General features: G+C 39.9%; 1 protein-coding gene across 17 annotated transcripts in view; it reads left to right on the forward strand.

The window, feature by feature from the left end:
• MLLT10 (MLLT10 histone lysine methyltransferase DOT1L cofactor) overlaps nucleotides 1-25,358 on the forward strand; it is a 219,681-nt gene that overhangs the window by 105,402 nt on the left and 88,921 nt on the right. For 15 of the 17 annotated variants that reach the window (XR_007728788.1, XM_050804023.1, XM_050804025.1 and 12 more), the window contains one exon: nucleotides 19,469-19,564. Coding sequence is in view for 15 of the 17 variants with exons in the window: in XM_050804023.1 (XP_050659980.1) it covers nucleotides 19,469-19,564 (96 nt within the window). In the remaining 2 variants the exon portion in view is untranslated. The other 2 variants (XM_050804040.1, XM_050804041.1) reach the window with 2 other exon arrangements.

The following is a 25,358-nucleotide window of genomic DNA, read 5'->3' on the forward strand; positions in this document are numbered from 1 at the left end:
TTGAACCTTTCAGAGTCTATTTATGTGAAGAGTTAAGAGAGGACAGGTCTTTTCAGGAACATCAGTTTAGAATGTGAGGGTAGGTTGGGTGAGACTGAAGAGTGTGGTAAGATGAGACTAGCTAAGAAGAGGCCAGTTTATGAAGAATTTATAAGGAGTTTTAGACTTCATTCTTGGGCGTTGAGCCAGGCAGCCAGTAGGATTTATTTTTTTTTTAACTTTTCGTTTTTCAATAATTTCAAAGTTAAAGTTGCAAAAATACTACAAATAATAATGCTATACTACTCACTCATTCCAAAAATGTGAACATTTTACCATATTAATGTTACCATGTCCTTCCCTCTACCCTCTTTTGCTGGCTTTCTCCTCTACTCTCTATAGAATCTTTCTGAACCATTGCAGGGTAAATTACAAATACAATGCCTCTTTAACCCAAGTGCTGTAGTGTATAGTTTTAAAGGGAATTTCCTAAACAAAGTATAGTGATCAAAATCAATAAATTAATATTGTTACAGATTATTATCTAATCTACAGATCATATTCAGATTGCACCCGCTGATGTCATCTACACCAAAGGGGGAAACCTTTTACTCTTCCAGGTCCAGGATGCAATCCAATCACAAGTTGCATTTAGCTGTCATGTCTATTCAGTATTTCCCAGTTTGGAATATGTCCTCATTCATTGTTTTTTATGACCTTGACATCTCTTAAAGTCCTATTTCAGATTATCTGAGGTATTGCTTTCTGTCTTTCTTAGGTCTTAACAAAAGAGTTTACAGCCACACTCTTGTTTTAATCTTCATACAGCTGTTTTCTAACAGTGGCCGAGATTTTCTCTGGGAGCCATTCTTTGATTTTAGCATTGTTTGCTATCTGGAGAGACTGGGAATTTTTAAAACCAGCAAGGCTTGGTTCTTTTTTGGTCAATAGTCTTTCCATTAGCTTATTTCTGTACTCCTGCTTTTTACTATAAACAGTAAGAAGGAGTTAGACTGCATCTCCCACAGAATACCTAGAAATCTCCATGTTAAATTATGCAACTCATTAAATACATTTTCTATTTTTCATGTTACCACAGGCCATGTTGTGCCTAAACTTTCAGTTACTAATTATGAAGTATTCAGCTTCTTCCAATTTTCAGTTACCTTTTTCTTACTTTCATTTAAAGCCCTTAGTAGCAGCCTCCTAAGGATCATGAGGTTTCTAGTGACAGTATCTTCATTGCTGCTCATCAAGCTTTCGCTGATACTCTACTGCAAGTCCTGTCAGCTTCTGTCTACTACCTGATTCCAAGCAGCGCCTGCATTTTCAGGTTTTATTGTATGGGAACACCCCTCTCCTGGTAACATATACCCAGGAGTAATCTGTAAATCTGTGTTGTTAGTTAACTATTGTAGCACAGTAATTTACCCTAAAATATACTGGCTTAAAACGGCAATAAACATTTATAGTCTCATAGCTTCTGTGGGTCAGGAATTTGGATTTGGATTTAGTGGGTGTTTCTGCCCCAGAGTCTATTATCAGATTGCCTTCACATTGTTGGCTTGGATTATAGTCATTTAAAGGCCAGACTAAAGTTGAAGGATACTCTCGTTTTTTTTTTTTTTTTTTTTTTTTTTGTTTTTTTTTTTTTTGAGATGGAGTCTAGCTCTGTCACCCAGGCTGGAATGCAGGGGTGCAATCTTGGCTCAGACTCACTACAGTCTCCACCTCCCAGGTTCAAGCAATTCTCCTGCCTCAGCCTCCTAAATAGCTGGGATTACAGGCTTTCACCACGACACCCAGCTAATTTTTGTATCTTTTAGTAGAGATGGGGTTTCGCCATGTTGGCCAGGCTGGTTTTGAACACCTGACGTCAGGTGATCTGCCTGCCTTGGCCTCCCAAAGTGCTGGGATTACAGGCGTGAGCCACTGTGCCCTGCCCTTTTTTTTTTTTTTTTTTTTTTTTTTTTTTTTTGGAACATGAAGTCTTGCTGTATCTCCCAGGCTGGAGTGAGGTGACATGATCTTGGCTCACTGTAACCTTCGCTCCCAAGTTCAAGCGATTCTCCTGCCTCAGCCTCCCCATTAGCTGGGACTACAGGTGCGCACCATCACGCCCGGCTAAATTTTGTATTTTTAGTGGAGATGGGGTTTCACCATGTTGGCCAGGCTGGTCTCCAACTCCTGACCTCAGATGATTGCCCAGCTTGGCCTCCCAAAGTGCTGGGATTACAGGAGCTACCACACCCAGCTGCTGGAGGATATTCTCTAAGATAACTTATTCACATGATTGACGATTTGGTGGCTGCCTGTTTTTTTGCTGCATGAATTGTTTCTTAGGGACTTTTGAGTGCCATGTGACATGGCACCTAACTTTTCCCATAGTGACTGATCTAAGAGCAAGGCAAAAGCTGCCATGTGTTTTATGGCCTGGCCTCGGAAGTCACACAGTATCATTTTCTTTTTCTGGCTGAATGTGTTTTTATTTATTTTTTTAAAAAGGTTTTTTGAGGTAAGAATATATAACATAACATTTGCCATTTTAACCACTTGGATTTAACAAAAAAAATCCTGTTATTTTTACTCTCTATTGGATGCATAGGTAAACCTGTTCAGTATGGGTAGGCACTGCATAGGTGCAAAGATCATTGGGGGCATGGAGGCTGTCTACCACACCCTGAGATTTGGGCACATATCCTGTTTCTTATTAAATTTTTACCCACAAGTTTTAGCATTTACTGATGAGTCTAGCCTGAAATAAATAATAGCTGACAAAAGGTAATTTTCTGATTGTATCATTCTCAGTAGCGGGGAGGGGTGGAGTCTACAGAGGAAATAAAAGAGTAGTTTGAGTAGTAGAAGGATAAATGTTATGTCCTTTGGTTTTAGCACAAAGGAAGTCGTTGAAGAGGAGTTTCAATGTAGAGTTTCAGTATATTTATTGGTAGATAAAGTGGGTGTGAGGAAGTACAGATAGTGAGAGTACTTAACTTTTAAGAATCTCAGATTTGCTGGGCTTGCATCTGTAGTCCCAGCTGCTGGAGGGCTGATGTGGGAGTATCTCTTGAGCCCAGGAGTTAAAGGCTGCAGTGAGCTATGATCATGCCATTGCATTCCAGCCTGGACAACAGAGTAAGACCTCATCTCTTAAAACAAAAAATTAAAAAGAATCTCAGATTTGAAGACAAAAGGAGTAGGCAGGAAAAATAATACTGTGTCTTCTTCTGTTTTGGTGGGGAAGAAAGAAGAGAAGCATGTAGGTGAATAACTAGGTCACCTGGATAATAGAGCAAGGAAAAGTAGATGTGGGTAGAACCCTATCAGAGATACTGCTAGGCAGATTGGGTATACAAATAAGGAGGCCAAGTGTGTTATTTTCAAAAGTGTTTAAAATAATGGATCATGAGATTGAGGTGGGATAATAGATGTAGTGGAACTAGGGAAGGGCTGGAACATAGAGTTGTAGGAGATGTTGGAGCATGGGCCTAGAGGACTCAGTGAGGTTCAAGAATAAGTATAGTAAGAGTGTGAATTAATTGCAGGGTTATGAAGAAAGAGTAGATCATTGTGATTTAATGATCCTTAAACGATTGGGATATGTTGAGTGATGGCAGCTTCCAGGTGTTGGAAGACAGTTCTCCATGGTTCTCACATTTATACACATTTCGTGAGTGTCAGCCCTGACTGCTTTTGTTCAAGGTTGTTTATATAGCAAGCAAACAGCCTTGGAAAATGGAGGCACTGTCATTCAAATTTCTCTTGTAATTCAGTCCACTGTGTGTATACATGTCATCTGGCCCCAGGTCACCCTGTCAGAAGGGGGAATTTAGGCAAATGCTAACAGTCTGGCTTTTGCTATTGCCATAAGTAATAGCAATTACTTATGTGTCCAATGCAGGAGTCTTGTGTTATCTTCTGCCTACATTCATTAAACTGTGGTAGACTAACTTGTCACTTTACAAGTAGGGTAAGATAAGTCCAAGACAAGTAACTTGTCACTTTACAAGTAGCACTGAAATGTGGTTTTAGGCATAGTGAAGAAGAGTCTGAATGAAAGCCGTTGAAATTGAGAATATTTGAGGACTTTGTGAGTTGTTCATACAGTTGGCCTTAACTCGCTGGCACACCCACTCTTGTGGTCCAGGGGTGTCGGGATACTGTGGTTGAAGGTCTTACCAAGATCACATGCAGTAGGAAAGAGTTACCTAAAGAAAAGTAATGGGCAGACAAAAAGAAGAGATAAAGAGATACCTATTAATAAATGATAGAGCTGGGATTTAAAAATGAACTATGTCTGATTACAAAGTCCTTGGATTTTTTTTTTTTTTAAATACGTCTTTCTGCCTTTGCTTGGAGGCTGTATTAGTCCATTCTCACACTGCTGTAAAGAACTACCCTGAGAATGAGTAATTCAGGAAGAAAAGAGGTTTAACTGACCCACAATTCTGCAGGCTGTACAGGAAGCATGGCCAGGAGGCCTCAGGAAACTTAGAATCATGTCAGAAGGCAAAGGGGAAACAAACACATCTTTACCATGGTGGAAAAGGAGAGAGAAAATGAAGAGGAAAAGTTTGAAAGTGCTACATACTTTCAAACAACTAGATCTGGTGAGAACTCTTATCAGGAGAACAGCAAGGGGGAAGTCTGCCCCCATTATTCAATCACCCCACCATCAGGTCCCTCCCCCGACACTTGCAGATTACAGTTCAACATGAGATTTAGGTGAGGACACAGAGCCAAACGATATCAGAGGTAATAATAATCATATCCCCTTTGAAAGATAAATCTATATTACAACTTCAAGGGTGTTTTTTTGTTTGTTTGTTTTAGTACAATAGTGAAGTTTTCACATGTTTTCAAAAGAATGCTAATACAGAATATGCCTTATCAATCCTCTGTTCTGTTCCAGGAAGTTATTATTTAACTGAGTAGTATTTGGGAGAAGAAATTTTAAAGACCTCCTTGCTTAGAAGGGATAAATAACTTGTTAAAAGAAGATAAAAAGTGAAAGTAGATGTGAATAGCCTTTTTGAAATGTAGCTTGAATACAGATGTTGAAGACAAACAGTAATAGTTTGCATCAATTAAATGGCATGTCCATGAAATAGAATTTTATGACTGAATTGGCTGAGGATTAACTATATTTAATAGAGTTATTTTTTGCAACTTGGAAGGCTGAGATGTAATGCAAAGACTCAGGTCTAATTCATTTAGGTGTTTAGAATTATATTCCAGCTATCTAATTATAGCATCATGGAGATGAAGTAATGATAGCCAGTTGTTTTCCATTAATAGTATAAACTTTTAAAATGTATTTATCACCTGTGGCATTTCCATTTCTAGTTTTCATTTCCAGTTTTATAGATAAAGAATAGGGACATGAAAGTTTAATTAGATTTGATAGATGTTTACAAAGCGTCTACTGAATTCAAGACACCATGCTTAATTCTTGGGAAAACAGAATTTAAAAATCTGGAGAGTCACAATCAATATTGAACAGTTTGTTTAAAGTTTTGTATTTTGGGGGCATAACACCAGTAGAATCCAGTTTATTTTTAAAAACTTTTCTGCTCCTTTCTATGGCTTCTCTTGTTTATTTTTTCAGAAATGTAGCTATAAGCAGTGAGAGTGTTAATAGTCGATAGGTCTGATTTATCTGAAAAGCCATTTAACTGTGGTATATAATCTAATCTGCTACTGATTGTAGGATGCACCTTCATTTTATGTGCCACTAAGAAAGAAAAAAATCATGCCAAGTAAACTATGACACAGCAATATTATAATACATAACCTGATTTTAGAGATTTATTTAAATATATAAATATGTTAGGATCTATTAAATATGGCATGTCAGAGAACTTAGAGTTCCTTTTAACTCTTTCAGGTGTTGCATATAAAGTTAAAAGATGTGTATATGATTGTTCATCACTATAGTAGCTCACATTTAGAAATCATGTAAATTGCCCATAACAGATGAATAAATTATGGCATATCTGTAAAATGGGGCATTATGTTATGTCTCAGTTTCTTAATCTGCATCAAGTTGATTTTAGTGCTTACCTCATAGAGTTGTTAAAATTAAAGTAGTTAGTACATGTAAAATGTCCTGGCACATATTAACTGAAAACCTGATTGTTTAGACAGAAAACACAGGAGCATCTTAGTATTAACCAACATTATTATTGTAACACTTATGATTTAAAATCATGATTTAGAAGACTAGTGAACTGCAAAGATGTTTTTAATATAAGTGAAAGATACATAGTATATTCCCAATTTGGTTAGGAGATTTTTAGGCCAGGCATGGTGGCTCATGCATGTAATCCCAGCTGTTTGGGAGGCCAAGGCGGGTCTAAGAGTTGGAGACCGACCAGCCTGGGCAACATGCGAGAAGCTATGTCTACAAAAAATACAAAAATTAGCTGGGCATGGTGGCATGCACTTGTAGTAGTCCCTGCTACTTAGGAGGCTTAGGTGGGAGGATTGCTTGAGCCCAGGAAGTCGAGGCTGCAAAAGCTGAGTGAGATTGTGCCACTGCCCTCCAGCCTGGATGACAGAGACCGTGTCTCAAAAAATTATTGTGGATTTATTTGAGAATTAGTTTTTCACATTGTGACACTTTTTCTCTACACAGTTAGGCATGTTATTACCTAAGAAGTTGATTCTACATAGCCACAATGTAATTATGTTAGGAAATTTAACATTAATACTGTTAACATATAATCCATATCCAAGCATTTCGTTGTTCGGGTAATGTCCTAATTGGTAGCCAGTTTAAGAAGAAATTGATGCAGGAGTCAGATATCAAACGTTGCATTTAGTTGTTGTCTCTTTAGTCTCCTTTAATCTAAAATAGTCCCAGCACTTTGGGAAGCCGAGGTGAGTGGATCACTTGAGGTCAGGAGTTCGAGACCAGCCTGGTCAATATGGAGAAACCCCATCTCTACTAAAAATACAAAAATTAGCCGAGTTACGTGACTCATGCCTGTAATCCCAGCTACTTGGGAGGCTAAGGTAGGAGAATTACTTGAACCCAGGAGGCAGAGGTTTCAGTGAGCCGAGATCACACCACTGCAGTCCAGCCTGGGTGACACAGCGACACTCAGTCTCAGAAAATAAAATAGTTACCAGGATTTTCTGCCTTTCATGACAGTGACATTTTCTTGAGTTTAGACTAGTTGTTTTGCAGAATGTTCCTCAACTGGGATTTGTCTGATTTGTTTCCTCCTGAAAAGATTCGTGTTAAGCATATTTGATGGAAATATCACATTGATGATGTCTTGTTCTCAGTGTATTATATCAAGGGACACATGATATTATTTTATCCCATCATCCGTGGCACTAAGTTTGATCACTTGGTTAAGGTGTTGTCTGTCAGATCTACTGTGAAGCTTTCGTTTCCCTGTGAAATGTTACTTCAAGCTTTGAAATGTCTGTTCCCCAGTAGTCTTTCATGCAGTGTGTTTGATATATCCGTTGATGATCTTTGCCTGAATCTGTTATAACTATGGTGGTAATAATGTGATGATTTTCTGTTTCTATCAGTGCTTCCATATTTATTTCTTGGCATGCTTTGATTATGAAGAACTTCATCTGTCCATCCAAACATCCATCCATTGACTAATCTCTCCATTATCAAGTAGACTCAAGTTTATTTTTTTAAGTTCACCGTGTTATGTAATTCCTATTATTATTCATCTCAATGCTCAGATTGTCCCACATTTGGCCAATGGGAGTCCTTCAACTTGGCAACTGTGCCCTTTTGAAATTTTTCAACAGTTTATAAGCATTTCTTTAATTTCTAGTAAAACAGATAATGTAGGCTTATCTTGTCTTCTTTTCTGCCCCAGACCTTGAATCAGCTCATTTTCTAATGCTGGTTTCTTTTAGTGGAGGTAGCCTATCTACTTGGAGTGTATCTCTGTCCTAGAATGGACCCTTCAGCAGTTTGAGAGGTCATACCAGTCCTTCTTACTGTGTGCCCCATACGCTTACCTGTTACTGGCCAGTGCAGAACTCTTCCTGGTTTCAGCTGCCTTTCTCAAATTGGCTCTCAATGCTTTCCAGTAAGTACTGTTGACTAAATATTTAGTGGTTTTCTTGTGGCTTCCTTCTTCCTCATGAATGCTGTTACCATGTGGGCCTTGTAACTCTTTTCCTTACCTGCTTGTATTTTGGGGTTGATGGTGATGCTTTTACACTCAGTTTTGTTGTGTTATTCCATGAGTTTTTGGTTTTATTATCTATTTGCTTTGTTTGTTTTTTTGAGACAGAATTTCACTCTTGCCCAGGCTGGAGTGCAGTGGCACGGAGTCGGCTCGCTGCACCCTCTGCCTCCTGGGTTCAAGCAATTCTCTTACCTCAGCCTCCTCAGTAGCTGGGATTACAGGTGCATGCCATGTCACCTGGCTAATTTTTGTATTTTTAGTAGAGATGGGGTTTCACCGTGTTGGCCAGGCTGGTCTCGAACTCCTGACCTCAAGTGATCTGCCCACCTCGGCCTCCCAAAGTGCTGGGATTATAGGTTGTTTGCTTTGTTTTTATATTTGGGATTCAGAAAGGATGAGAAACTATGTTGCTGCCACCATTTTGTCTTGCTGTTTTTTTTGTTTTTGTTTTTGTTTTGAGATGTGGTTTCGCTCGTCTCCCAGTCTAGAGTGCAGTGGTGCAATTTCGGCTCACTGCAACCTCCGCCTCCTGGGTTCAAGATACTCACCTGCCTCAGCCTCCCAAGTAGCTGGGTGATCGCCTGCCTCGGCTCCCCAAAGTACTGGGATTACAAGCGTGAGCCACTGCACCTGGCTTTTTTTTTTTTTTTTTTTACATTGCTCTATTTTCTCCTCTTCTGTCAAATCATAGCTCTCTTTGTTTTAATCTTTCTTGCTCCTCTTATACCCAAATTCAGCACTTAACCTAGCCTTGCCTTTCTGGTGAAGCTAGACTTCCTTTGACTTATATGACTCGTACTGTATCTCTCTTTTTTGCATGGATTTTTTTGTTGTTGTTTTTGAGATGAGAGTCTCACTCTGTCACCTAAACTGGATTGCAGGGGCATGATGAGGGCTCACTGCAGCTTCAACCTCCTGCACTAAAGCAATACTCCCACCTCAGCCTCTGGAGTAGCTGGGACCATAGGCATGCACCACCTGTGCCTGGCTAAGTTTTTAAATTTTTTGTAGAGATGGAGTCTCCCTATGTTGCCTAGGCTGGTCTTGAGCTCCTGGGCTCAAGCTATCCTTCTCCCACCTTGGCCTACCAATATTGAGATTCTAGGCTTGAGCCACTGTGATCGGCCCATGATTTTCTTCTATTTTCATTTCACTTTTATACTGTCTTTATATATGTATATGTCTTACTGTCAGACTGTATCACGTCTCAAAGCCGATCTATATTTTTTATGTTTTAATGTTCTTTTACAATGTCTAATATGATTTCTTTTCTTTTCTTTTTTTTTTTTTGAGACGGAGTTTCGCTCTTGTTGCCCAAGCCAGAGTGCAATGGCATGATCGCAGCTCACTGCAACCTCTGCCTCCTGGGTTCAAGCCATTCTCCTGCCTCAGACTCCCAAGTAGCTGGGACTACAGGCATGTGCCACCACGTTGGCTAATTTTTGTATTTTTAGTAGCTTTTTAAAAAAAATCCTGAGTGTCAGGTGTGAGGTAATAGAGGAAAGGTAGTGTTGTTGACAGCTTGTGAGTACTTAACTAATTTTAGTTGCATTGACTATAATATGATAGTTGTGTATACATTATAGGCAATTAGGAATAGGAAACACAATCAGGAGGTACTAATGGAGTAAGAAATGTTTGCTGAAGTCCTGGAAAGCCATCATTTCTTTTTTCTTCCTTCCTCAAAAGGCCTTCGTGGGTTCAGTTTCAATAAGAACTCTGTAGCAACCTAATAGCTCCTTTTGAAAATGGAGTGCACTTAATAGCCATGTCATTGGAGCATCAAGTCCAAATAGAGGGCGGTGGGCGCCTGTGGATGGAGGCTTTTTTGCCAGAGGATTCAGTTGGCAAAATCATAATTCATACAAACATGTAGCTTAAAAGCATAATGAGGACTGTGGGATTCCAAAGATAGAGAATGTGCTTCATCTTGCTGCCTAGCTTCCAACACAGTGTGTTGGTTTTGGGCTACTCTCATATGATGCGTATTTGCAGGATAGCTGACTTTTAAAGGATAAGCAGAATGTTGAAGTGACCATCATAGAGCCCCTGTTATTGAAAGAGTTCAGTAAGGTGTTCAGCCTACTTTTCGATGGTGGGAGTCTGAAGAGACCAAAGCTTTTCCTTGACTTCCAGAGGAATTTGGTGTTGTAAATCTGTTTCTATACTTTCCAGAAACTTGTTGAGCAGGTCTTTGATTGTTATTGGAGTTTTTCCACCAGCTATGCTGACAGAGGAGATAACATTACAGAGCTATTGAGACTGAGGCTTCTAATTTAACAGCCAATAGTGAGAGCTTTGGCAATCATAGGATAGAGGTACTGAGTCCCGACATACTTATCTGTGGCAAGTGGCAAGGGAGTTTAGGTCACCCCTCTGGGAAAGCACTTCAGACATATTGGAGACTTTGACACATGGATGTAAACTGATCTTGATCCTTGGGCATGAATGTTATGGCAAAGAGGCATTAGAAATGTCCAGAACAGCCTACCAAGTACCATCAGTCTGTGTAGTGAATTTAGTCTAACAGCTGGGGCTATAAGAGCAATAACTAAACTCACTTGGCACTAATTCACTGTTAGCTTCCAGCTCTTATTAACCTTTTTTCACTGGCCTTGTAGGGCTTTTGTGTTGAGGTATTGCATCTCTTCCTACCCCTGGAACCTTTGAGTTCTTTATCGAAGCTGTGGCTTCCCTTTGTCCTTCTGGAATCCTATGCTGTTTCTATTGAACCACCCAGGAAAGAGACATGGTTCAGAGAGTGATTTATATGTCTCATTAGTATTTCTACGTGTTGCTCTTCTTGATTGGGGGAATACCTTTTGCACTTATGGATGGGTAAAGATAAGCATATAATACAGGGGATGGCAAACTTTTCCTCTAAAGGACCAGATAGTAAATGTTTTTGGGCTTTGTGGACTGCATTTAGTCTCTATCATATATTCTTCTTTTTTGGGGGGGAGGGTGGGGGTGCTAAGGAATATTTTAAAGATGCAACATTACTCTTAGCTCAGGTGTCATAATTTGCTGACTTCTGTTATATCATTTCCTCTTATACTATACTTCAGATGTCCAGGCAATGATGAATATACAGTTTAATTGCCCAAAGACCCCACCTACAAAGTCATGTTAGCTTCCTTACCCCCTGAGAATCCTGCCAACTGAATCCTGGGTAGGATAGTGATCTGGGTGCCTGTATCCAACAGAGTCTTAAAAATTTGTGTTTTCTGGCTGGGCACGGTGGCTTATGCCTGTATTCCCAACATTTTGAGAGGCCGAGGTGGGAGGACTGCTTGAGCCCAGGAGCGTGAGACCCCATTTAAAAAAATAAATCGTATCTTTTCCTCTCCTCAAATTCCTTTTAACATGCTTGGATGAGTGCATGTGGCCATTGAGGCCTCTTGGGGATAGGGAGTGCACATCCCCATCTCTAATTATTTTTTTTCTTAAAGTACTGAGGTCACCTAATTGTTACAGTGGGGTAGAAATGAAGCTGACTGCCAAATTGGTGAGGAAGTCCTCTCCACCTAACCAGAGTAGGCTAGCTGCCAGCAGAGCATCCTTGGGCAGCTCTCTTTAAACATAGTTTCTGGTGCTTAACCTGCAGCCACCTCTTCAGTTTCTCTTCATTATTCAGGCAATAAAATGAAGACCCATTAACTGCCTAGTTGACTGTACAATTTTTCATTTTTTGACTTTGCTCAGATCCCATTAATTGGCCTGTGAGGCCTTTAATTTTCCTCTTCCGAATAGCCATGCCCCTAACAGCATCATATTCTCTCATCACCAAACTGTGAAGAACTATGAAAGAGGTGGAGCAGAAAAAACAGTTTCTCCTGCTGTAGTCTCACAATACAGAATGCTTCTGTGACCCATAAATGTAGAGTGATTTCTCCCCACCAACAAGCAAGCTATCAGTTTTGCAGCAGACATCAGCTGCTTATCCTCTAATTCTGTTCAGTTTGGACGCTGTCTACCTGGAGATGGCATCAGATTACACAGTTTGGGAACTCAGTCCCACAGGACTGAGCCTCACTTTTGAAACTGATTCTAAGCCCCAGGTGCTTCTGTCCACCTGGCTATGACTTGGGGTTCCCACAGCCCCCTCCTTGGGTTGGATTAATTTGCTAGAGTGGCTCACAGAACTCAGGGAAACCCTTACTTATGTTTACTGGTTTATTATAAAGGATATTACAAAAGTATACAGATGAATAGATGAATAGTGTGCAGTATGTCAGGAGATAGGGAGGCAGAGCTTCCCCATCCTCTTGGGCCTTTTATACAGAGTTCACTGGATAGGCATGATTGAAGCATGGACACCTGTATAGAAATGTGATTGGACAAAGGTATGATCGAACACTAATAGACTGAGTAGGGAAACCCAGGCAGGCCTGTATGTTCACAATGCTTCTTGGTCTCTCTGTGCAACATTATTTTCTTCTGGGTATTGGGGCAGAACCCCTTCTGAAATGGGGGTTTTATGACCCACAATCAGACAGGGTAGGTCAGAGAATTTCTTTATGTCCAGCTCCGTTATAGAAAAGTAGGAGAAGTTTAGAGCATATTTTTAATTTTTATGGCCTGTCTTGGGGAGAAAAAGGAGGGTAGGAAGGGTCCGAGAGAGATTCTGTTTTCTGAGGCCTAAAGCACCCCATTATAACAAAGGACTGTCATTTCACCTTTGTTACTCTGATGCTGTTCTGAAGCTGCATCAGGAACCAAGGACAAAAGGCCAAATACTTTAACAAAAGATACACCTGTTTTTTTAGTTACTTAAAAAATAACAAGGACTATGGGAGTTGTGACTCAGGGACTGTGGACAAAACCAATATATGTATACATATATGTGTGTGTATATATATGTGTGTGTATGTATGTGTATATATGTATATGTATATATCATATCACAGAAGTCTGTCATTTGACCTTACTTGTAAAGTATCTAATTAAGAGATGCAACTTCTGGGTCAAGAGATAGACAACTTATTACTTAGAGCAATAGCTGTAACCAGAGTATCAGTAATTTTTGGCCATCTCCCATAGGGCACTGCAAAGAGGGCCAGATAAAATCTGTTCGTGCTGTGTGTTGCATTACAGGAGAGGAGCCCTGAGCTTAGGGCACCTGAATCTTTTGTAATAGACAGTAAGCATAGCTGACCTTTGCTTTCTGTCTTCTGAGGCTATTCACTATATGAGCAACCTTGAAAAGATAGTTCAGAATAATGGGCTGCCATTAGCCTAACTCAAAAGACATGCAGAAATAGGAAAGACTCATGCAGTATGGTTTCCTGACACATGAATGATTCTCAAATTATGATTGACTTTACACAATGTTTTTGATTCACAGCTAAGTTCAAAAGAGGTGTCCTTGATGGACAGACAACATTCTTCCAAGCTGTGAATCACAGGCTTAGGTTTCTTCCATCTTGTGACTACCTTCTTTAAAATGCTGCCTCTATGGCTTGAATGCTTATTTTTGTTATCTGTGTAACAGTTATCTATGTAACCAGTGTGGATACTAGAAATTTGGGGCTACTAAGGACCAGGCCTAGAGGTGACACACATCGTTTTCATTCAGACTGCACTGATTGGAACCCAGTGCAATGGCCACATGTAACTGCAAAGGAAGCTGGGAAACGTCTAGTTACATGCCAAATAAAAAGAAATGAGTTTGGCGAATAGGCTGTCTCTACCTCATTTTCGCCCATTCTTGTTAATTTGTATGTAATTACAGAGAATGACAGAAGACAGAGCATTTAAAAAATGAAAGTTAAAAAACAAAATCCCACTACATATCTCACCATTGAGAAATAGCTATCACTTACTACTAAGCAAATATCACAGATTTTTTCTATGCATAGAGATATACATACATACATAAAAAGGATAGAAAAAAATTATTAAATTGAGTGAAACCTAGTGATGTTTTAAACACCAAAGGCAGATTTACTTGACTGTATAGAGGGAAAAGAAACCTTTTTTGTACAAAAACAACAACAACAAAATTTAGCTGAATGTGTGGTATGTGCCTGTCATCACAGCTACTCTGGAGGCTGAGGTTGGAGGATGCCTTGAGCCTGGAGTTTGAGGCTGTAGTGAGCTATGATCATACCACTGCACTCCAGCCTGGGTGGAAGAATGAGATCAAAAAAATCTTTTTCCTCCTTTACCACAAGAAATACTATTTCCTCAAAGATACCTTTATGTTTAATAATAGAAATTACAAAAGCGGCCGGGCGCGGTGGCTCAAGCCTGTAATCCCAGCACTTTGGGAGGCCGAGACGGGCGGATCACGAGGTCACGAGATCGAGACCATCCTGGCTAACACGGTGAAACCCCGTCTCTACTAAAAAATACAAAAAACTAGCCGGGCGAGGTGGCGGGCGCCTGTAGTCCCAGTTACTCGGGAGGCTGAGGCAGGAGAATGGTCTAAACCCGGGAGGCGGAGCTTGCAGTGAGCTGAGATCCGGCCACTGCACCCCAGCCTGGGCGACAGAGCAAGACTCTGTCTCAAAAAAAAAAAAAAAAGAAATTACAAAAGCAAACAAGACGTTGAAGAGGTAAGACTGTCTTTCTAGTTGGGGTGCTTTTTAGCTGTAAGTGATGGAATACTCAAATCAGAGTGGCTAAAGCAATTCGAAATTTATTACTTCATGAAGGTTCAGATGCTAGGCTTTTCTAAGATTGGTTAATTTAACAATAGCCAATTCAGCTGTAGCACAGCATTGTTGACTTTTTTGTGATTTTCTTGACTTTTGCAGTCATGGTTGCCAGGTCACTGCAGTTGTTCTGAGGATCATGGTCTAACACTTGAGCATCTAAAGGCAGGAAGGGAAGACCTTTAAGAATGAGAACAGCTAGAAAATTTCAACATCTGGCCTGGTGCAGTGGCTCACCCTGTAATCCCAGCACTTTGGGAGGCTGAGGCGGGCAGATCACTTGAGGCCAGGAGTTTGAGACCAGCCTAGCCAACATGGTGAAACCCAGTCTCTACAAAAAATACAAAAAATTAGCCAGGCGTGGTGGCAGATGCCTGTAATCCCAGCTACTCTGGAGGCTGAGGCAGGAGAATGGCTTGAACCCGGAGGCGAAGGTTGCAGTGAGCTGAAATCGTGCCATTGCCCTCCAGCCTGGGCAACAAGAGCGAAACTCCGTTTAAAAAAAAGAAAAAAGCAGCAGCAGCCAGGAGCGGTGGCTCACGCCTGTAATCCCAGAACTTCAGGAGGCTGAGGTGGGCAGATTACCTGCAGTCAGGAGTTTAAGACCAGCCTGGCCAACATGGTGAAACCCCGTCTTGATTAAAAATACAAAAATTAGCCGAGCGTGGTGGCACGTGCCTGTAATCCCAGCTACTTGGGAGGATGAGGCAGGAGAATTGCTTGAGTCTGGGAAACGGAGGTTGCAGTGAGCCAAGATTGTGCCACTGCACTCCAGCCTGGCCAATAGAGCAAGATTCTGTCTCAAAAAAAAAAAAAAAGAAAGAAAATTTTAACTTCTGTTTTATTATCCTGATTGAAACCTATTCCAGGCCTAAAGCAGTCAGTGGCTAAAGAGAATGGTTTTTTAAAATTCCTTTTAATTGCCTTGGACTCTTCCATGTTTGCCTCTAGGCTGGGGAATAGATACACTTTTATGAGGACATGAGAAGGTGATCGTGAATTTTCTTAAGAAATCAGTACTTTGTCAGCAAGAAAGAGGTTTATGTTTAGTCACTGTTTGGCAGACTTATGTTTTGTTTTAATTACATGCGTCAGATTTTATATTGAGCTCCTACAGTGAAGGCTGCTAGTATCTCTATAGTCATTTTGCTTTTCCTGCTATCCAGGTTGTTTGTTTTAATTTTTATTTGTTCATTATTTATTTTTTTGAGACAGAGTCTCACTCTGTCACCTAGGCTGGAGTGCAGTGGTGCGATCTCGGCTCACTGCAACCTCTGCCTCTCCCGTTGAAGCGATTCTCCTCCCTCAGCCTCTCATGTAGCTGGGACTACAGGCACATGCCACCATGCCCAGCTAATTTCTGTATTTTTAGTGGAGATGGGATTTTACCATGTTGACCAGGCTGATCTCGAACTCCTGACCTCAAGTAATCTGCCCACCTCGGCCTTCCAAAGTACTGGGATTACAGGTGTGAGCCACCATGCCCTGCCAGGGTTTTGTTTGTTTTTGAAGACATTTATATTTTTTCAGGTAGCGACTTTCTCTTATGTAAACATAATCCTCATAGTTGTGTAGGTATTTGTTTTGTATTTAAATTTGTTAGCTGCTCACTATTAGTCTTTTTACCACAGCTTCTCCAGTAAGTTCATTGTACCTCTTAAATTGGCTGAATTTTATTATTAACTTTTTTCAAGAATAAGTTGTTAGGACTTGTGTTCTCTGATTTCTTTCATAATGGAGGGCATTTTCTTTTGCCTTAATTTTTGAACTGTATCTTGGCTGTATATATAATATTGTTGGGTCACATTTTATTTCTCCTAAAAACGTAATGGTCCTGGAATATTGCTGTGGAGATGACTAACGACACCTCCCTCTCCCTGTATTCTGCTAAGTTTAACTACAGTAAGTCTTGGTGCTGCACAATCTGTAACAGAATTGTTCAGAATTTTTTTTTTCCATTTTCATTTTATGGAATTTTATGTTTGAATATACCTTCTGTTCCCCACTCATTGAATTATCTGCTTGAGGGACACATGTTATCCTTATGTTTGATTATCTCTGTTTTTTATACCTATCAGATGCTGTGTGCCTGCTTTAATACCTTTTTTAAAATTTGCATTACTGTGATTATTTCAAACCTTTCTTTTAACACTTTAAAATTTTTCGGCAATGCGTATTCTTTTCCTTGCTGTTTCTATTGTATTTGCTTATTCTGTAATGATACTGTTTTCGTCTTAAATTTATTACTTTGATTATCTCCCTTCTTACCTTTTCCTATTTTATCTCATTCTTGAGCTTTGTTTGAACTCATGTTATATTTTTTATTTGGCATGCGGACAGTTTTGAGAAATATCTTCATACTCAGTTCTGTATGCTTCTAGGTTGTGATTTTTGGCTATCTCATGCACGTTAGACTCTGTATTTTTTTTTTGCCTGTAGTTTCTTTGCCGTACAATTTTAAAAATGTTGTTTATGCTTGGTAGACTCACTTTTGACACTTATTCCATTATAATGTAGGTAATTTTTTGAAAAATTTCTCATCGTTTTTGAGATGATGGTTTAAGGGCTATGTATTTTGCATTTTTCTGAAGCCTATGGGAATGGGAGGGGTACAGTATAAAAGCTTGGGAGGAGGGGTGCAGTATAAAGAGCTTGGCTTAGGGCAGTATGCACTTTTTGGTATAACTCCAGGCTGGGCTCCCTTTTTTAACACAGTACGTTATTAAATGTCTTGCACCAGGTTCTATATCTCAGATGTTCAGGTGTATCTTAGTCTTATGGGGAATACCCTAGGATTCTGTTTTATTTTTTATTTTAATTGTAACTTTTTGAGACATGGTCTCACTCTGTCCCACAAGCTGGAGTGCAGTGGCATGATCATGGCTCACTGCAGCCTCCACCTCCTGGGTCCTCCGCCTCAACCTCCCAGTAGCTAAGACTACAAATTTGCACCACCACACCCAACTCATTTTTGTGCTTTTTGTGGAGATGGGTTCTCATTATGTTGCCCAGGCTGATGTCTAACTCCTGGCCTCAAGTGATTCTCTCACCTAGGCCTCCCAAAGCACTGGAATTACGGAGGAGAGGCACTACACTGGGCCTGCTAGGATTTTATGTAATTAGTTCTTAGCCTTGATACTTTACTTCCAGTTAGCACCTCTTCACTTTTCGTCCTCTCACCTTCAGTTTTTCCTGTTTCTCCCCTGAAGCTAATACTACTCTTTAGGCAGAAAAAGTAGTTTAGTAGGTAAGAACACATAAAATTGCCTCTCTTCAGATTTGGGACTTTCGGTTATATTCTCAGAATTTTCGGGAATTAAGGGGTAGGATTAAGAGCTGAATCCTATAGCTCAGTCTAGGGCAATTTCTACTCTAACCTGTATAACTCTACAGTAGTTAGTGATTCACACAATAGAACATTTTGGTTAAAATTATCTGACATTAAGTTTGACTTGCAATATGTAATTAATTTTTTATTTTATTGAATTCCTTTTTATATTTAGCTCATCAGTTTTAGCACTTTAGAGCACACCCTAACTTTATCTAATTTTTTTGTTGTTGTTGTTAGAGATAACTAATTCATCTATTTTTTGAGTAAACCCAGGAAAGAATTTTTTGCTGGAGTTTCTGTGCCTCTAGTTTCTGGAGAAATTCTCATGGTAGAGAAAAATCGGGTACTGTTCAGATGTGAAGTGCTATGTAAACTTTAAAGTGCTATTTTTTTTTTTTTTTTTTTTTTTTTTTTTTTTTGAGACGGAGTCTCGCTCTGTCGCCCAGGCTGGAGTGCGGTGGCGCGATCTCGGCTCACTGCAAGCTCCGCCTCCCGGGTTCACGCCATTCTCCTGCCTCAGCCTCCCGAGTAGCTGGGACTACAGGCGCCCACAACCGCGCCCGGCTAATTTTTTGTATTTTTAGTAGAGACGGGGTTTCACCGTGGTCTCGATCTCCTGGCCTTGTGATCCGCCCGCCTCGGCCTCCCAAAGCGCTGGGATTACAGGCGTGAGCCACCGCGCCCGGCTTAAAGTGCTATTTTTAATTGTTCACAAAAGTATTTGGTGGTTTTTTTGTTGTTATTGTTGAGACAGAATCTCACACTATTGCCCAGGCTCAGGTGCAGTGGCACAATCTCGGCTCACCACAACCTCCGCCTCCTGGGTTCAAGCGATTCTCCTGCCTTAGCATCCTGAGTAGCTGGGATTACAGGCGCTCGCCACCATGCCCGGCTAGTTTTTGTATTTTTAGTAGAGATGGGGTTTCACCATGTTGGTCAGGCTGGTCTTGAACTCCTGACCTGGTGATCCGCCCACTTCAGCATCCCAAAGTGCTGGGATTACAGGTGTGAGCCACCATGCCCAGCCGTATTTGGTGTTTTTAAGAAGAAAAAGTATATATTTTGCTGAATGTAAATGTGGCAAATAATTACAGACTTCAGTTGTTTATTAGTATTATTTTAGACTGATCAAGAATAAAAGAGCTGAACTTACTTAAAAAGAAACTCACACTGGTATTACTTGTTTGTAAAACAACACGATGATCAGAGAAAGTGATTTTTGATAGAAGTATTTGTTAATATTTTAAGTTACTAGTTATAAAAAAATTATTGCATATATGGGGTTATAGTTCAAATTTAAATTGGATTTTACTTATATTCGTTTTTAGAAATATAAAGAGAAGGACAAACACAAACAAAAACACAAGAAGCAGCCCGAACCATCACCTGCATTGGTTCCATCCCTGACTGTTACTACAGAAAAAGTAAGTTTTAAGAATCATATTTTGTTTTATGTAATAAGTAGGTATTTTGCTGATTTTCACCTCTAAAAACTGTTTTCATTCCCTAACTTTTCCCAGCTTTTCAACCACATATCATTTTCAACCACATAACTTAGAATTCTCGTTTCTTTCTTTCTTTTTTTTCTTTTTCTTTTTCTTCTTTTTTTGAGAGACGGAGTTTTGCTCTTACTGCGCAGGCTGGAGTACAGTGGCGCAATCTTGGCTCACTGTGACTTCGGCCTCCCGGGTTCAAGCGATTCTCTTGCCTCAGTCTCCCAAGTAGCTGGGATTACAGGCACCTGCCACCATGCCCAGCTGATTTTTGCATTTTTTGTAGTGACGGGGTTTCACCATGTTGGGCAGGCTCATCTTGAACTCCTAACCTCAGGTGATCCGCCTGCCTCAGCACTCCCAAAGTACTAGGATTACAGGCATGAGCCACCACACCTGGCCTAGAATTCTCATTTCTCTCTCTCTCTTTTTTTTTTTTTTTTTTTTTTTTTTTGAGACAGAGTCTCGCTTTGTCACCCAGGCTGGAGTGCCGTGGCACAATCTCAGCTCACTGCAACCTTCACTTCCCTGGTTCAAGTGATTCTCCTGCCTCAGACTCCTGAGTAGCTGGGACTACAGGCGCGTGCTGCCGCGCCTGGCTAATTTTTTGTATTTTTAGTAGAAATGGGGTTTTACTGTGTTAGCCATGATGGTCTCGATCTCCTGACCTCGTGTTCCGCCGGCCTCGGCCTCCCGAAGTGCTGGGATTACAGGCGAGAGCCACTGTTCCTAGCCTGAATTCTCATTTCTTACCTTATTCTACTTTCTGTTTATTCTGTGCTTGTCTCCAAAGCCTGTTGTTAAGTAAGGATAACAAGTGGGAACCATCATTGAGACAGATAATTTTGGCTGTGGGTGGACTTCATTCACCTGAGATTTTGAATTCTGGCCTTGCCACTTACTGATTGAGTCTTTAGGTTAATTAACCTTGGTGTAACTCAATTTTATCATTTGTAAAGCGGGGGAAATTATTAATGAAATTGAATGATAGACTACATGTAAAGCAATTAGAACAGTTTTTGGTTCATAGTGAGAATTAGTAATTATTAAGTATTATTAGAATTATTATCTCGTGGTTAATATGAAAATAGAGGGAGACTGGGACAGAATAAGCAAGTCGGGAACTGCAGTAGGAGATGAGTCTAGGGTGAAGGGCCCATTATGCAAAGCTGTATAAACCAGTGTGAGGACTTTGTGTTTAGTTTGATCGAAAAGTGAGCTGTTGGGGGTTTCTGAATTGAGATGTAACGTGGTCTGACTTATTTTGAAAGGACCTCTGGCTGCTTTGTTTTGGACAGGCTATGGAAAGTCAGAATGGAAGCAGGGAGGCCATTAGCAAGGTATTTAGTCATCCAAAGAGAGATGGCGGTAACAATAGAGGTAGTGATAGGTGATCAGATTCTGAAAACAAAGGTTGAGCCCACATGATTTTCTTACAGATAAGTTAGAGGCATATGAAAAAGAGAGGATCCATGGATGATTCCAAAGATTTTGGGTCAGATCACTAGAAGATACAGAGTTACTGTTAACAAAGACAGGAAAGATGGGGGAGCATACCAGGTTGAGGGGAAAGAGAGGAATTCAGTTTGGGATACGGTTTTAGTTTTCTATTGCAGATGAAATTACTACAATATACCAGTTTAAAACAACATAAACTTACTAGTTGTCATCTTATAGGCCAGAAGTCTCGGTGGACTCAGCTATTTCCTCTAATTAGGGTCTCTCAAGGCCAAAATCAAGGTGTTGGATGGTCTGGGTTCTTATCTGCAAGAATCTGTTTCTACCATTAGTCAGGTTATTGGCAGAATGAATCTGCTTATATGCTTGGTCAGGTTATTGGCAAAATTCGATTCCTTGTGATTGGTTGTAGGATTGAGGTGCCCATTTCTTTGCTGACTGTCAGGTGAGGGTCAGCCCTTGGCTTCTAGAGCCTCTCTTTATTTCCTTGTGCCATGTGTTACATGATCCCCTCCATCTCATAGGTAGCAATGGCATGTTGAATTCCTCTTATACTGGGAATTTTTTTTGCATGTCTTTTGCTTTTAGTTGGAGAAAGTTCTCCTTTTAAACTCATGTGATTAGATTGGGTCTACCTGAAAAGTCCAAGATAATGTCCTTATTTTAAAATCCATAAGTTTAATTACATCTGCAAAGCCCCTTTTGCCATGTAATATAACATATTCACAGGTTTCAGGGATTAGAATGTGGACATCTTAGTTGAGGGGTGCTGTCCTGCCTTCCACAGATATTTTGGGGTTGAGATATATCTATTAATATTAGACATCTAAGTAGATATACTGACTAGCCAGCTGAATACCTAGTCTGGTATTCAGAAAAGAGGTCTCAACTTTGAATATTAAATGTGGGAATTGTATGCATATGGAGTTATTTAAAGTCACAAGACTGAATGATACCACTAAGGGAGAAGTGAGTGCAGGTAGAAAAGAGAATAGGCCTTAGGAGGCCCAGGACCTCCTGTGTTGAAAGGTCTGGAAGAGGAGGTACAACCGACAAAGGAGACTGAGAAGAGGCCAGAGTTTGGAAGAAAACTAAGAGGATGTGGTGTGCTGGAAGCCAAGTTAAAGAAAGGTGGGGATAAGTGAACTGTGTCATACATTAAGGACTAGCCCTTTGATTTAGTCATTTGGAGGTCATTACTGACCTTTAACAGTTTTAAAGTACTGATTGAGGCACAAGCCTGATTGGAGTGCTTTATAGAGAGAATGGGATAGAAAAGTCAGACAGTGTGTATAAATGAGGAGCTTTGCTATGAAGAGGAGCAGAAGAATAGGAAAGTGGAGATAATGAAGGGTATTTTTAAAATAACATAAATAATAGGATGTTAGGTACACTAATAGGAATGATTCAATAGAGAGGAGGAGTAATGAAATGATAGACAGGAATATTGCTACAGTGATGTCCCCTAGAATATGAGAAGGGATGGGATTTTGGGGAAAATATCTTTTGATAAATCCAGAGTTTTTTCAGTAAAAAGCAATGCTTTTAGTTGTAATGATTTGAGTAGTATTAGATTTGAGCGAAGAAAAAAAGGCATGAGATAGTTAACTATAATAATTCAAAAGAAAATTGCGATGATGTTTACTATGATTTCTGGGTAGTCACAATATTCCACCTGAGGTTCATGGTCAAGACTTAAAAGTGAGGCAGATTTACACAGCTTTTTGTTTTTCTCTGTTCTTGTCCATCTCTATGGATGTGGGCACAAAGTAGGATTTGGTCAGGTTGTTATTTTACCATCTAATATAGTGAATGAGTGAGGGTAAATGCCAGGGGGGTTATAATGATGGATCATTATATTTAAACCCAATGGGTAGGGAAATGAGGACAATAGATGAGGGATAGTATATACTGGTTAATGTTTTCTGGTGAAATTAAAGGATTGTTGAAGGCTGTACACAGTGGCTCATGCCTGTAATCTCAGTACTTTGGGAGGCTGAGGCAGGAGAATTGATTGAGTTTGAGACCAGCCTGGGCAACTCAGTAAGACCCCAAAGATTGTTGAAGTAGTAAAGAGTGAATTAGAAATATGAAGTGGTATTTAAGAGTATGATGTATAAAATGGAAATTATTGAGGGTTTGAGATTATTTAATCGTATCAGAATCTAGGATGTGATCAGGTCATGAGGGGCTCATGTGGGGCAGAAGAGAAGATCATTGGAAGAGAGGCTGTCAAGGAACAGAGAGACTGGAGGTTATAAAAGATTGTCTAGATGTATATTGAATTCTCTAAGAAGTAAAATAATAGTAGTGTTGAAGACTGACAGTAATGTAGGTCCTAAGGCAGTGGTTGGCAAACTTTTTCTGTCAGGGGCTGAATACTAAATATTTTAGGTTTTGTAGGCCATACTGGCTCTTTTTAGTGCTCAGACCTTTGCTGCTGTAGAACAGAGTAGCCATAGACACTTTGTAAACAAGTGAATGTGGCAGTGTTCCAGCAAAACTTTATGGACACTGGAACTTAAATTTCATATAATTTTCATATGTCATGAAATAGTCTTCTTTGATTTTTTAAAAAAGCTATTTAAACATGTTAAAATCATTCTTAGCTGTTGAGCTATACGAAAACAGGCGGATGACTAGAGGGCCTGTAGTTTGCTATATCCTACCCTAATGAGGAAACCTAATGGTTGCTAATGTCTGGTGACATGAGAATTTTTTGTTGGAAGGTTTTAGAGAGTTATAGAATTAACACTGAGTAATGAGGAAACTTACTTCATTTCCATACTCAGTGATACAAGAGCTGTGGTAGCAAAGTAACATTGAGATAGCTACAGATTAAACAGTGGGTTTCAAGGTCGATCTACGTTTTTGTTGGAACAAGAATCAGAAGAGATGTTCAGAGAAAAGGATGGGGTACATTGCACCTTGTTCTCAGAGCACAGTGGAAGGCTTTCAGCTGTTGAAGGGGAGGGGTGGCAGGTGTGGACATAATAGGGGAGGTTCACAACTGTGTGGGGATGAGGCAGGTGAGGATGGACCTGGAGTCCTGATGACTGACATAAAAACAGGGAGAAAGTCATTATCAGATTGACCCTAGTAGACTTCAGGCAAATAAGAGGAGGCCTTGAGTGTTTGAAGAGGTTGGGTAGAGAGGTAGTATGGGCTCCTTCTTGATCCTGATGGCTGGTAGAAGACTTCAGTCATAGGTTCCTTTTGGGGGAAGGGTGTCATTTTACTGTTGGTTCACCACACTCTTCTCTTCTCTTGATGGAAAGATAGGGATAGCTCAGGGAAAGAAAGGCTGTTTTACCCAGATCTTTAGGGCTCCTTCTAGACTATGGATTTTTAAAAATTATTGATATATGGTAGTTGTACATATTTTGGAGGTACATGTAATATTTTGATACATGTACACAATGTGTAGACTCCATGGTTGATGGTGGTAGAGCACACGTAAATTGAAAGTCAAGGGAACTTTAATTCGCTACTGTAATTTTTAAATGTCTGTATCATGTAGTGTTTGCACATTTTTAACCTTAGTTTACCATCTGTTTTGCCTTAGTAAAAAATTCTGTTTCATTTATTTCTTTATTAACTTAGATTATACTGCCTTATATTTTTTAGTGCACTTTTTCTGTGACTAACCTTTAACCCTTTTGTACTATAAATGTTTTAAAACTAGAAATTAGCAACAAATATTTACTTCAATATTATGTTATATTAATGTGTTATCACTATCACCTTTTAAATATTGCAACTGTAATTTGCTAGTATAGTATTTTCACACAAATCTTTGGCAGCGATGGTAGTGGACCACCGGTGATACATAAGCATTGTTCACTAAGGTTGTTATCAAAGGGAGTAAAAGTGTAAGTGTATTTTCCAGAAACCATAGCTCTTTGTTTCTATGATTGGGGGATTTCAGTTCTTAGGTAAAAGATAATTAGATGGAACACATAGGCTTCTGTGTCTGCAGGAACTTGATGTAGGGAGTCCTTTAATATGACAAAACAAGTAGAGACAGCTTATGTTTTTAGGGAAGTGTGGTTACTCCCCTGATTTCCCCAATTTATAGTATTTCTAAGCACTTCAGACTGGTTTCCTTCTTCCCATGGTAGAAGAGGATATTGCCAAGGAAAAAAAGGGGAGATGCCAGGTGGGGTAGCTCACGCCTATAATTCCAGCACTTTGAGAGGCCGAGGTGGGTGGACCACTTGAGGCCAGGAGTTTGAGACCAGCCTGGTCAGCGTGATAAAACCCTGTC

This window comes from Macaca thibetana, chromosome 9 (assembly GCF_024542745.1).
Source record: "Macaca thibetana thibetana isolate TM-01 chromosome 9, ASM2454274v1, whole genome shotgun sequence".
NCBI lineage: Eukaryota > Metazoa > Chordata > Mammalia > Primates > Cercopithecidae > Macaca > Macaca thibetana.